This window comes from Argentina anserina, chromosome 4 (assembly GCF_933775445.1).
Source record: "Argentina anserina chromosome 4, drPotAnse1.1, whole genome shotgun sequence".
Lineage (NCBI taxonomy): Eukaryota > Viridiplantae > Streptophyta > Magnoliopsida > Rosales > Rosaceae > Argentina > Argentina anserina.
This window is the reverse complement of record NC_065875.1, coordinates 13,567,769-13,581,093: the sequence shown is the minus strand read 5'-3', so window position 1 is coordinate 13,581,093 and position 13,325 is coordinate 13,567,769. Positions and strand designations below refer to the sequence as shown.

General features: G+C 35.4%; 1 protein-coding gene across 1 annotated transcript; it reads right to left on the bottom strand.

Moving 5' to 3' along the window:
* Window positions 1-8,455: 8,455 nt before the first annotated feature.
* LOC126790734 (folate-biopterin transporter 1, chloroplastic) lies at window positions 8,456-12,720 on the bottom strand. The gene is made up of 9 exons (XM_050517078.1): window positions 12,480-12,720; window positions 11,864-12,105; window positions 11,488-11,552; window positions 11,230-11,392; window positions 10,092-10,240; window positions 9,736-9,990; window positions 9,431-9,599; window positions 9,235-9,327; window positions 8,456-8,989 (listed from the first exon to the last, which is right to left on the bottom strand). The coding sequence occupies exons 1-9, from the start codon at window positions 12,718-12,720 to the stop codon at window positions 8,690-8,692; spliced, it is 1,677 nt and encodes a 558-aa protein (XP_050373035.1). The 3' UTR covers window positions 8,456-8,689.
* Window positions 12,721-13,325: the final 605 nt, after the last annotated feature.

Sequence of the window (13,325 nt, the reverse complement as noted above, 5' to 3'; positions counted from 1 at the left end):
TTGAGACGGGCTAGCCGGTCTTTTACCCTGAGACCGATCAGTTAAGGTTGCATCTTTGGGACACAAAAAATATTATTTTCATAGTTTTTCTTCTTCATCAGATCCTCTAGTACTTGTCTCGGACTTTTGATCCCAACCCCCTGGTTGAATCCTATCTTCTGTTTTGGTCGGGGCCGATGCAGCTGCTTCATAAGACACAATGAATTGGTAACCTGGTCCGTCATGTAGAGGTCCAACAGTATTGTCTCCTTTTTTGTATCTGTTCTAAAGACTTTGTGGTTTCGATTTCTTGCTTCTAGGATTTCGCCTTTCATCTTCATCTCCATCTTCTCTTCTGAAGTTGTCATTTATCTAGTAAGAGCATCTGGCAAGAAGTTCTTGTTACCTGCAATAATTTCCACATCATATTCATATTGGGATAAAAACATTTGTCACCTTAATACTCTTCTTTTATCTGCTGCATCAGTTAATTTATAGTTTTTAAATTTTTTAACTCTATTATTGTCAGTTCTAACTATAAATTTGTTTTGTAGAAATGTTTCAGCGCCTTTGATGCTCTTGATCAGAACTAACACCTCTTTATCCCCAGTGGAATAGTTTAATTCCGCAGCATTAAACTTTCCTGATAGGATTTTGCAGATCTTTTCCTGATTGGTATCCGGGGTCATGGCCAGAACTACTCATGCCCACTAATAATCATTTGCTTCTTCTGGTAGTTCCTTCTGCTGGCTCACATTTTTCTGTCTTTGCATATAGATTCTTGAGTCTTTCAGCCCTAAGCATCTTCATTGGTCTCTTTGTATCTTCTTACTCGAATGATTCTTCAAGGAACGTAGATGACTTGGTTCCCGAAGTGCTTCATTTTTCATAACTGGCAAACGAATGTCTATGGAATTGCAGGCTTATCTTTCCTCCAATGTTTTCATAGATTGATGCTTTGGTATTCTCCATTTGCTTGACTGGAGGAGTTAGATTTCATTCTCGTGGAAATGTCACCTCATTCCATTTTGTAATATGCTTATGCTCAAGATGATTTCTTGGATTGGTGAGGATGGATGTAGTGATTCCAGGACTGTTAAGGAATTTAGTGTTTGAGGCTACATTCGAACTCATGATCTTATAATAGATTCGGTAATCTATGGCAAGCTCCATCATTCCCCTTTTCATAGAAATCATTTCTATCTTGATTCTCAACTTGAGACAGTATGGTGCATCTCTAAGGCATGTTGTGAAGTTTGGGAAAACATTGAAGTATGCAACTTAATTATATAGAGAGGCTTCCACCATTCCTAACAGGCTTTTCTTGAAGTCTGTTATCCTGTCATCTTGCAGGACACATAAGACATAGCAGTCTATTCTGTCTCTGGCTAGAAGTTTTATTCCCACTTGAACCGCTCCAATGTGCATGTATGAATAACTTCTTCGAATTGCTTCATTTACTTCTTTCTGAGTTATCAACCTAATGTCAGTTTCTTTGCCTGTTGCCGGAATGGTTAGTTCAAGAATCTTGAACCTGTAAGAATCAAGAATGAAAGGTCCTCTGTTATAAATTTCGTTCAGTCTGAATTTAGAAACTGTGGCCTCCCGTACACTTGATTCTATCTCATTATATTCAAATTCTTGAGCATTGATGAGTTGTACATGAATTGTGCTCCTTTTGCTGAATACTATGCTTAACATTTTCATGTTCTTTCTCTCAACATTTTAGGTTCACTTAACTTAAGCTTACTTTCTTCTCTTGGGTAGGAAGGTAAGATCACCTCGCTAGCTACATTTTGAGCTACTTGTTCTTCATCGATTTTCTCTGGTCCAGCTTTAGCTTTCATTTTTTCTATGCTTTTTTTTGCAAATGGGAGAGTTTAAGATTCATTCTCTGAATTATTCTTCCAGCTCCATTCATATCTCTTGAAGATATGTAATATTATAATTTTGCTGATGAATTATTGTTTTCAGGTTTTCAGCAAGGGCTTCTGAAGTAGGAAGATATAAGATTTTTGCTTCTCTGTCTCTTTCCTTGACTTTTATATAAACCCTTTGGTTCATCCTATTTGGACGATAAGGACTTCTAAATGCTCTTTCAGAATTTCTTGAAGTTTTCTTAGTTCAAACGCTTGCTCTTGGATGTTATTAGCAAGGGTTTTTGTTCGAACTAACTTCTTTTCTATGTCTAGCAGATATTGCTTTTCTTTGAGGTAGTCAAGATTTACTTCAAGCCTTCCAATCCTTGTGATTACTTCTTCAAATTGATTGATATTGAGATGAAATCTCTCAAGTTGTACAAACAACTTTTCTGCAGCTTTGTTGCTGGATAAATGGTTTAGGAATTCTATCAAACTTGACCAGGTTAGGTCAAGTTCTTCAACTCCTATCTCTCATTAAAGATGAGAGAATTCGTCGTAGAGTGTATTCAGTACTCTACAGGCATACTCTATCGAGTATTAATCTTCTTGGATATGTCTTGAATAAAAACACTTTTTTCACCTATCAAAATCTTTTGTAATACAAAAGGACTGATAATTTTTTGGTTTGGATTCTCTCTTACTAGTTGAGAGAAGCCAACTTTGTGGCATAAGGCTTTTAGCCTACCTGCTTTTGATAAGCATGCTCTAATACCAGTTAGGACGGATCTAACCGATGCTCAGAAAATCAAGGGGTTTTTGATCTTCTTCGAAAACTTCTAAAGAGCTTCAATATTTTCTTCAGTTTCGTAGATTCTATGTTGAACTCGATATATAATATCCCAATAATTTTTTATATTTATGGGAAGGTTATTCCTATATTTTATTAACTTTTTATATTGTTTTTTTTCTTCTTAAAGTTTTTTATAAGAAATTTTAGCAAACGCTAATAATTTAAGTCTAGAGGCTATTGCAATTGCTATAATAATAAAAATAAATGTTTACATTCGAGTATAGAATGAATTTATATATTTGTAGTACGTAAATAAACAAACTCATAAATCAAGACTCACCATGCTCCGTCAAACTTTTTTTACTTAAACAGTACCTAAGGTAAACGCATAGGTGAATAGTACTTGCTGCATATAATAAAGCGCTGCACATAATACAGTACTGCACAGTAGCCGAATTCATTTGAATACATGTTTTATGATTTCAACTTAAAGGAATACCTACTGCCTATTAGATAAGTACCCCAAAATTATTATTTTTATATGAGATAAACACTCCAAAATTATTATTTTTAAATATATACAATAAACATTATATTTAATTATATTATATGTCCGCGTTCAAAATAATTTTCATTTAATATGTTCGCGTATCGTATTGTGTCCAATACAGATACTCGTGTCCGTTTCCATACTTCTTAGCTATAATCTGATCTAGGATGTACATATACTAACATTTATGTTAAAATTTTCGGTGTAAGATGACTCTATATAATCTCTATCGTTGTTTGCCGCGATGAAGCGAAATATCTGGCCAGTGTATACATAACCACCATATCGTATGCACTGATTTGCAAGTTATCAGAGAGTGATGTGATGGCCCTACCCACCTATTTGATTCAATTGATTGGCGTTAGTTAGTTTAGTATTAAAACATACGTGCTAGATAGTGTGTGTTGAAAATCCTAAGGGCAATTCTAATAATAAGTCTTATTTGGGATGATATTTTCATTTTAAAATCCCCTTATTGCACTATTTATGAGTCTTATAAATCTCATCTCCAATAATAAGGTCTTATAATGAGTGTTTTATTCAATATAATATATTATATATATAATTGTTTGATGTTCAAAATAATTGTTGTGAGACATAAATCACTATTTGAGTCTTGGTCCTGGAAAATGCTTAGATATAGGGCTTGAAATAGAACTAAGTTTTATAATTATAAAACTAACTTCTAAACGGCTTTCTGATGCGAGTTTCTATTGAATTTGAGAGTTTTGCAAGTGTGGGTGTGTGTTTCTTTCCAACTGAGTATCTTTCTATCGTTTGCGTATCTTTATTATTCCACTTTGTGTATCTTTTCAATTCTCGTTTGAGTATCTTTCTGAACGGCTTTCTGATGCGAGTTTCTATTGAATTTGAGTGTTTTGCAAGTGTGGGCGTGTGTTTCTTTCAAACGGAGTATCTTTCTATTATTTGTGTATCTTTAATATTCCAATTTGTGTATCTTTTCAATTCTCGTTTGAGTATCTTTCTGTAAGGCTTTGTGATGCGAGTTTCTATTGAATTTGGGAGTGTTTCCAGTGTGGGCGTGTGTTCCTTCAAACTAAATATCTTTCTATTGAATTATAAAACTAACTTCTCATATATTGAATTGTTGGAGATGAATAAATTTATTTTGAGACCGGTCTTGATTTTTAAGGCCACTATTGGAGTTGCCCTAAGACGATTTGATACTGAGTTTCTTTTTGTACACAATTTAAGCAATGTGAGGATATATATATATATATATATATATATATCCCTTCTTGGTTGCAGACTAATGTTTTAGTGCAGATTTCCATTTTCACAACTTTTCGATCGAATTTTCTCAACTCTACCGTCTAGTATCTAAATAATTTTCTCTAAAAATTTCAATCAATTTGGTAATCGTTAAGGCCCTCAAAATTGCGTTTTTCTGTTAAAAATATGAACGGTTCAGGTTTGACAGAATTCAGTCCGTCCATTTGATTTTTCGATTTTGAGGGTCTTTACGATCACCAAATTGGCTGAAATTTTACTTAGATGATCTACACAATATTATCTAGAAACTAGATGGTGGAGATAAAAAAATTTGATGAAAACGTGGTGAAAAATAGAAATCCGCACCAAAATCATTAGTGCAGAACTCTTTAGCCGAGAAATTATATATATATATATATAAAAGTGACACTTGTTATTTGCCATACGTAAAACTCCATAATATAACTATATAAGGCACATATGCATCTGTTTATAACTCAAAACTAATGGGGATTGCATACTTACGTACGTTATCTTTGATGTTGATTTCTGCATGCACGTCAGCACGTGGAGGCGTTCTATAATGCATCTTCAATTGTAGCTTAATGTAAGCATTGATAACGTACAGTAGCTATGGAGTGACTAGAAATCTTTACGTTTCTGTTGTTTTGATCACTACAGCTAGTAGCAAAAATACGAATAGACGAATTATACAAAGAAGTAGACTAGCTACTATAAAACAATTCAAAGCCATATTAGCTAAACAATTAAGTTGTTAATTTCTGATCACGAACAAATTAGAATTTAGAAGTCTTCGATCCATATATGATCTAGGTAGAACTGTTGCAATTAGTTCGAGGGCTGAATCTCACAGCATATATATGCACGCAGGGATAGCTAATTTGGGTATTGCAGGCCGGAGAATCTATCATCGTCTTGAAGAAACGTATACAGGAAGTAAATATGTAAGAGATCTAGGGAAGACAAATGAGAATTCGAGTACTGATATTGCCTATGCATATGAAGTGTAGTGTGTAGCCTATGCATATGAAGTGTAGTGTGTAGACAATACGACGTATGAAATTTAGAAAACCGTAATATATAACATAAACCCTAATCAGCTCTCCTCTCTCTCTCTCTCTCTCTCTCTCTCTCTCTCTCTCTCTCTCTCTCTCACTCTCACGTGAAAAAATTCTGGTAAAAACAAATTATCTAGTGCATGCATTATCCATATCTATCTGCATCTCGTCGATGGCTCCTGAGATATATATATATAGCGTAGACAAAGGCATGTGGGGTTCCCTCAAGTTGAAGATCCCCAATTCCACAAACACTAGTCTTTGTAGATGTGATCGAACCAGTCGATGAACTGGCTACTACTTGTCTGGTAGATGTCCGGCAATTTTAATGGCCACAGGGCTAGTACTCACGTAGAAAGGTATTATATGCATGGCCCCCAAACCCCAATCCTTTATTTGTAGTAACTGTTGCCTTTCGTGTTTGAATATAAAGGGTGTGAACCAAACCGATTGACTTCATTCATCCATGGATTCAGGTATCCATGGCTTGGTGGAGTGGTGGACCTTAGGTTTTAAGTAACTAACCAAAACAGACATGACTCCGAGTTAGGTACATGTCCTAGAAGAGTTGAGGAAATTGTTGAAGAAACAGAAATTGTTTTATCGTGTCTTTTCACGGGCTTTGGTTTGCTACACAACATAAACAAAATATTTTGGGGCTATTATAACAATTATTCTTTTAACCACCGCATATGGTTGATTTGCATGTTCAAATTCTGAAGACGGGGATATAAATCTCAGTTTATTTATTTTTAATTAGGGAAAAAGAAGCGTTTTTTCTATGATCTCAACACGAATTAGTTTTGGACCTAAAAAGCTTTTAGGAAAAGTTCGTGTAGAAATATATACCAGACTAAAAAGTGATGCTTATTTGTATCTAACTAAGATAGATTTGGTTTAACTAGCAAAGAAGATATTGAGGCACTTGGAAGTTTACCTTGTTCATCATTTATGTTTTTATGGCATTTATGTTGTTCTGATAATCTGTTAATAAACTAACAATATGCAGAAAGAATATCATTCCTATTTTGGGATTTATGCCATATACATGGTTTTCAGGTCAATGATTAATCACATGGAACTTCTGTTTGCTTCTCATCATCATAGCATGTTCAAGTATTTGATGTGGAAGGTGGAGGAGTTAGTTCAAAATTGATTACCTCCACATGGGCATTCACATGCACTCTCCTCTCTTTGCTTAATTGCCTCCTTTCCAAGCATTCGTCTCTATCTCCCACTCATCCAATTCAATTTAGTAATCATCAAATCAATCATTTTGCATTTGCAACTATCAACTATGCATACATATGTACTGTAGCCACAAGAGTCGGAAGCCTCATAAGAATTTATTATTGTTTCTTTATCTGTTGTGAGTTAAATAAGAACCCTAGCGGCATTATCCAATTATCCAATGAATGTATGACCCATGTATTTTTCATTAAAAAAATTACTTATTATTTTTTAAACTTTACTCTTAAAAACAGTTTTATCCCTCACATTTCTAATTAAACTAGTTAGTTCATAATTTCTCATTTCTCAACAGTCTGGCTCATTTCATCACAAAATTGTCATTTAAATTAATAAAATGATTTAAAAGCCCCAGTTAAAGTTGATTCTTTTCTTTTTTGTTTTTTTTTCTCACTCCTTTTTCTTTCTCTTTGTTTTTCTCATTCTAGGAGTCATCATAGACGAACATGTATCTAAAAGTATCCAACTAGATTCACCACGCCTTCACGACTCTAAATGAAACTCAATTCTTAATATCGTTTAACCCTCCTGAATAATCAGCATATATATAGCAATTAAAGACGAACATAGATTCAAGAGGAATTGAGAGTGTGAGAGGTGAGAGAATGCAAAATAAAACATAGGAAGGAAGACAAAGAGGTAGATACGAGTTTCTTAAGACTCGTCGTTTGTTTGTGAGTATGTGTGAGAGATATAGAATGAGAGAAAAAAGAAAAGAAAATTTGATTTTAATTGAGGGTATTTTAGTCATTTTAATGAACTTACATTTTCTACTTAAGTGAAATGGACCTTATTATTAAAAATTGAGTTAGAGACTAACCAGTTTAATTTGAAAAATGAGTGATAAAATTGTTTTTAAGGATACAATTTAAGGAAAACAAATATTTTGTCATTTTTCTTTTGTTTTCATAAACAGAACCTAACCTTCAGGTTTCACAAGGATCGTTGAACAAAGAAATATGATTCTAGCAATTTGTTTTTCACTAGACATAATTGTGGGTTGGACATTATTGGTTATGCACCTGTGCAGCTTTTTAGCCTTTTGCTGGGCATGTTGCTACTTGTTAGTTTATTAAAGTTTTGGCCTTTCTCTAAATGCATCTTCAATGATTGGGAGCTTGTATTCTCAAATCTCAACCTTAGCTTCCATATCAAAACGCTTTTGGTTTTGGGATATTGCCCATGCTTTCTGATCAAATGCATCAAGAATCTTAGCACTTGTGAATTTGTGATGCCTAAAATGTTAAAAGGCAAGGAATAAAACTACAGTATATTTATGCATTGCCCAATGAAACACCCTGGATTAGACTTTAGAGTTCAGATGATAGATCTCTCTGCCTCTTATCAGCCCTTTTTTTTTTTAATATATGATAGTTCTGGATTTCTGATACACGCCTGTGCAGATCAGATAAGACCCGAAACCAGTGCATCAGTTGAGAATACTCTTACCTACTTGTAGTTCCTTCTGGAAATTAAGTCTAATCGTATATGCTTTAAGCATAAACATCTCCATCAGGGAAAAAACGCTGCAGTTATTCTGTTATTGAATATGTCACTAAGTATCACGATCCTAGTTCAGACCTGTTACCATTACAGGATTGATGATCATTATCGTTCAACAGCTGCAATCAGTGCAGGCCATATGATTGGAGAAGATAGATTAGTTCTTGGAACAAATCCAGCAACAGTACAAATAATCAAGACAAAATGGGCATCGCCAAAACTATTGCACTGATTAAATTGTGTCAAACAAGAAGGATATGGCATGGACCAACTATTTCTATATTCTGCCTAACGTGTAATATTTACAAACTCTCTTCTCTCTTGTTTATGTGTAAGCTACTATGGGGGAAACGAAAAAAGCTAAGAAGTTAGCTAAGGGTTCATAAGAGATCTTCAAAGGGTGATGCAAGTAATCGTGAATGACGTGGGACAAAACGACCAAAGCTCAATTCGACTTCATCTCAATATCTTCACTCTGCTCGGGCTTGGCATCAAGGCGATCCTGAGGAAGTAGGCCAAGGAGTGGTAAGGGCAACAATGAGCTGAGATTGCATATGATGATCAAAAAGGCCAAGTTATCAAAACTGTCTTTGGTTACACCAAGAAGCTGTGTCAGACCAGCACCCATGAGGCCCCCAAGGACACTCCCCGCATTTGATATGGACATGAGGGTTGCAAACAGTGTTGCTTCCACTCCATCTGGACATAATCTAGCAGCTAGCACAAGAACAGGCATGAAAGAAGCCTGCAACGAAAAAGGAATTACTTTGAAACCAGAATCAAATTGTGGTGTTTATTTTTATTCAGAAACAGGCAAAAAACTTGGCTTCTAACACATTTGATTACAATTAGAAGTATATCAGTGAGTACTACAATCCACAATAAAAGCTCCGACTCGAATAATCATATTAAAGATTCATCTATTCATATTATATACAAACTCCATCCTCAACCACGCCACAGAAAACCAAAAATGTATTGAATGTGTACCTGACCGAGAACTGTTATAATCAATGAATCCCCGATTGCAAACCACTCATCACTTATACCAAATTTCTGATTTAGTCCAGTAACAAGGATAACCTGAGAAAAATGACCAATAAAAGTCACAGAACTAATTTATACTAAGCACAGTCAATTTAGAGAAATTATTCAAAGCATTAATCAAGTAAATCATTTCACAAACCTGAGTCATCCCAATGGCTGAACCAAAAACAGTTGTTGCAAAAAAAATCTTCCGCAATGGAACCTCTTTTAAAAATCCATTATACAGTCCAACACCAAGCAGTGATGCTACTGAAGTGACAAGCTTGACACGCCCTAGAAATTCTGGGGTAAAATGAAGTTTATTTGTACTGAAAACAACAAAAATACTGTTATACATTTGAAGCGCATACTAAAGCAGAATGAAAGTTTCCATGAAACATATGTCGCTTTTCTTCAGAAAGTAAAGGATAAAGATCACAATGATGAAGTGAACAGAGGGCATACGTGAAGTAAAACATGGCCGACTCCGAATGGGGGGTAGCCTGCCACAAGAAAATAAATAACGTGGGGAGGAACACATTGGGATGCTTGACGGCACCCCATAGCTGAATTGCATTCTGTTTCCAGCTTTCAATAATGTTATGACCTGCCAAAGGAAAAGTTGACCCTTTTGCTAAACCAGGCATAGGCTGCTCATTTACAAGAAGAGCAACTGCAGATGTCAAGAGTGGTAGCAAAGCCGTGACACCAAAAACAAATCTGAGACATCACAAAAGAGTGATTAAAGAATAAACATAAAAAGCAAAATACTGTAATCACTTTTAAAGAATAGGAAATTTCTAAATAACATATCTGTGTACCTCACACCATAAGCATCCACCAATGAGCCACTAAAGTACGAACTCACTATTCCACCAAAAGCTGAAGATCCCCAACACAAAGATTGAAGAGAACCAGACATGCTTTGTGACTCACCACGTGCCCTTTCCACAACCATGGAATCTACAACCTACATCATAGCCAGCTGTGAGAAGATTAATAGTGAATGCCATGGGAAAGGAATGAACAAAATGGAGTAGAGGTTCTACTATAGAAACTTTTAATAGTGAAAACAAATAGGCCTATTCATCCCGTCAAAATTACACCAAATCCTAGACTCTTTCACTAAACTGTTTACAGCTTTTCTGCCCCAAATTCTTAAATGTTATATTACTGAGAATCAAAAGGAAGAGAATTGAGGACCAGAAACTGTGTTTCTAATATGTATCTAAAGGAAGAGAAAATTAAAATTTGCAATTCAATCCAATAAAGATGATTGATATACACATCATAGAATACGTAATCAACATCTCATCCATCCATACTGCATCTCAGCCGGATCTAATAACTGAGGTATTAATACTTCTAACTGTGAGATCAGCATTGTCTATTTCGTGTTTTTTTTTTTCAATTAAAGCTAAATACATATATATTGTATAAGGTGAATCAAACTTACAATAATCAGTTAAGATTCTCTGCCATGCTTTATTCATCATGATAACATATATATATTGTGCTTACTAAAAATTTTTAAAACGAAACACTGGTTAACCGGATATAGTTCAGTTATGATATTAATCATATTATTAAGAAATCCAACTCACCATCGAACTAATTTGTATGTTGATAACCAAAGAAAAATTAAAAGATATTAAAAATAAAATATTATCCAGTAACAGTTAGTAAAGCATCAATTAGCCAATTGAAATTCCTTTCTTCATTTGACAGAAAAGTCTCCCCTGAAGCCCTGATATGAGACTGTAAAAATTGTAAAAGATTGGAAATCTGAACAAGTGAGTAATATAACCTGATTGGTTTAGTTCTACATGGTAGCCTTGATTTTGAGCTAGAAATTTAAAATAAATGCCCAACTGATACTTGTGGAAAACATGCTAGAGTAATAGTACATAGCTTTTATATCAACCAGACATTAGAAGGAAGTAACTAGCAGAAACTTACAACATCTGAGAAGGCAACGGAAAGAGATCCAAGAAGTATGCAAAAAGCAACGCTATACTTGTCATTAACTACAGTGGCCATCAGGCTCCATGACAGTGCACCAAGTAGCCCAGACAAAATCAAGTACGACCTTCTTCGATATCCAAACAGTGGGACAGAATCACTGCAAGGACCAAAACAATTTTTAAAACAAAAACAACAGTGTATTGTAAGTTTGTAACTGAGGATACTAATATGGAGACATCAGTAGACTCACACCTGATAAACCCATATACAGGTTTAATGAGCCACGGTAATGCAGAAAAGCCGGATATTACAGCTGTCTAGTCAAAAACTATGACTTTGTCAGTCATCAAGCATGTGAAAGTATAGAGATATAAATACAAAATTCACATCCCCACACAACCAGTGATTAAAAGCCAGGAGATAATTCTGCCGTGACAAATTTACAAAACCAATCCAGGACCTTAAAGAAATTTACTTTATCACTGGGAATCTGCAGGCACAGTACATTTATCAATTTGGAACACAGTTTACAGAACATTCCATTGAAAAAAATTCCAAGCTACAAAATGCTTCATAAACTCGTACCACAAGTCAATAATATTAATACAAACATGTGCATTGTGCATACCTCAGCAGGGTCTAAATGCAAATCGTCCTTCATATAAAAGCTGACCGCAAGCCTTGCGAGGCCTAAAACTCCTTGAACAAAATACACCATGGCAACAGCCACATTATCGGGTGACAAATCCACGCCGAAGAACTTAGCATAGCTCACTCCTTGCTTGTTCTTGTGGGGAGCAGTTTTGCTTGGAGATGGCATGTTTATATCTCCTTCCTTACTACTTATCATTACATCTCTCTCTCCAACCCCTGCTTCCACCACACATATAACAGCTATTTTTTTTTTTTTTTTTGTAAATCATATAACAACAATTGAGACACTGACAAAAGCCAAGTAAAGATTGTATCTTTATCACATATTGCTAAACCCAATTTAAGCCACTAATCATACCAAGATGTTCAATTTGCTTCCATCTTTATCACATTTTGCTAAACCCAATTTGAGCTAACTAATCAAGTTGTAATACACTCATCAAATCCTTCATGTTTATCACAATTTTTATAAAACTAATTTGAGCTAATTAAAAAGCTTCCACCTTTATTACATTTTCATAAACCCAATTCACTCAGAATCTTAGTTATGAACTCCATCGAGTGAAACTAAAGAGAAAGAAGACGCTTACTGATCCGGGACTCGATAAACGGGTCGTCGTCCAAGGGAATGGCGACCGACATGTCGTCTGGGAGGAGCTTCCGACGGGCTCTGAGGCGGTGGCGGGTTCTTCTGTGGGCCCGGACGACAAGGGTGGTCGGGCTGCGGCGGATCCGAGACACGAGGAGTGGCGGAGCGGAGGAGGCAGAGGATAGAATTGGGTTTCTGGTGGAGGATAAGATTGAGATTGATGAAAAGGCTGGGGACTCCATTTTTAAGAGTTACGCTCTTTTTTGCGGGTTAGGAATTTAAAATTTATTATTGAATGTTTTATAAAGGACGGAATCGCCCCTATATGTTCGGCGAACATATGAACACGTACGGCTAGTTAAGCTCGGTGCTTCAGTGGGTTTATGGCAGTGGGTCAAAACAAATTAATTGGACTAACTACGTGAGGTCGTGGTGTAAATTCTAGAACACTCCCGAAAGGTAATTTCTCAAAGGAACAAACAGAGCCGTGAACAAAATGGTCCGGATCAAAGGATACATATAATTTACATTAGTATAAAAACTAACTCTCGATTTATCTTAAATTTTAGAACAAATTACTATCTAGTACCTAACAATATTTTAGTTAACTCAAAACTCACTTTATAATTTACTTAGCAAATTAGGACTACATATTACATTTTAGGACCAGTAATGCTGTTAGGGTGCCATATGACTTTACTAGGATTACCGTTTTGCCCCTCTATTGACCCTATATATAACCCAATTTTGACTTAAACTACAATGGTCTCAGTAGCAACGCAAATCTCTCTCACACGATCATCGTCTTCCTTTTCCGATTCTACCTTCTCTTTCATCCTAACCCTAG

What these genes read in the sequence shown, in the direction of transcription:
- LOC126790734 (XM_050517078.1), bottom strand. Translation starts at nt 12,720, where the DNA reads ATGGAGTCCCCAGCCTTTTCATCAATCTCAATCTTATCCTCCACCAGA. An exon ending in TGCATTTAGACCCTGCTGAG is followed by an intron (nt 11,553 to 11,863) that starts GTATGCACAATG and finishes GTTTTTGACTAG; the next exon opens with ACAGCTGTAATATCCGGCTT. An exon ending in TCGGCCATGTTTTACTTCAC is followed by an intron (nt 9,600 to 9,735) that starts GTATGCCCTCTG and finishes TGTTGTTTTCAG; the next exon opens with TACAAATAAACTTCATTTTA.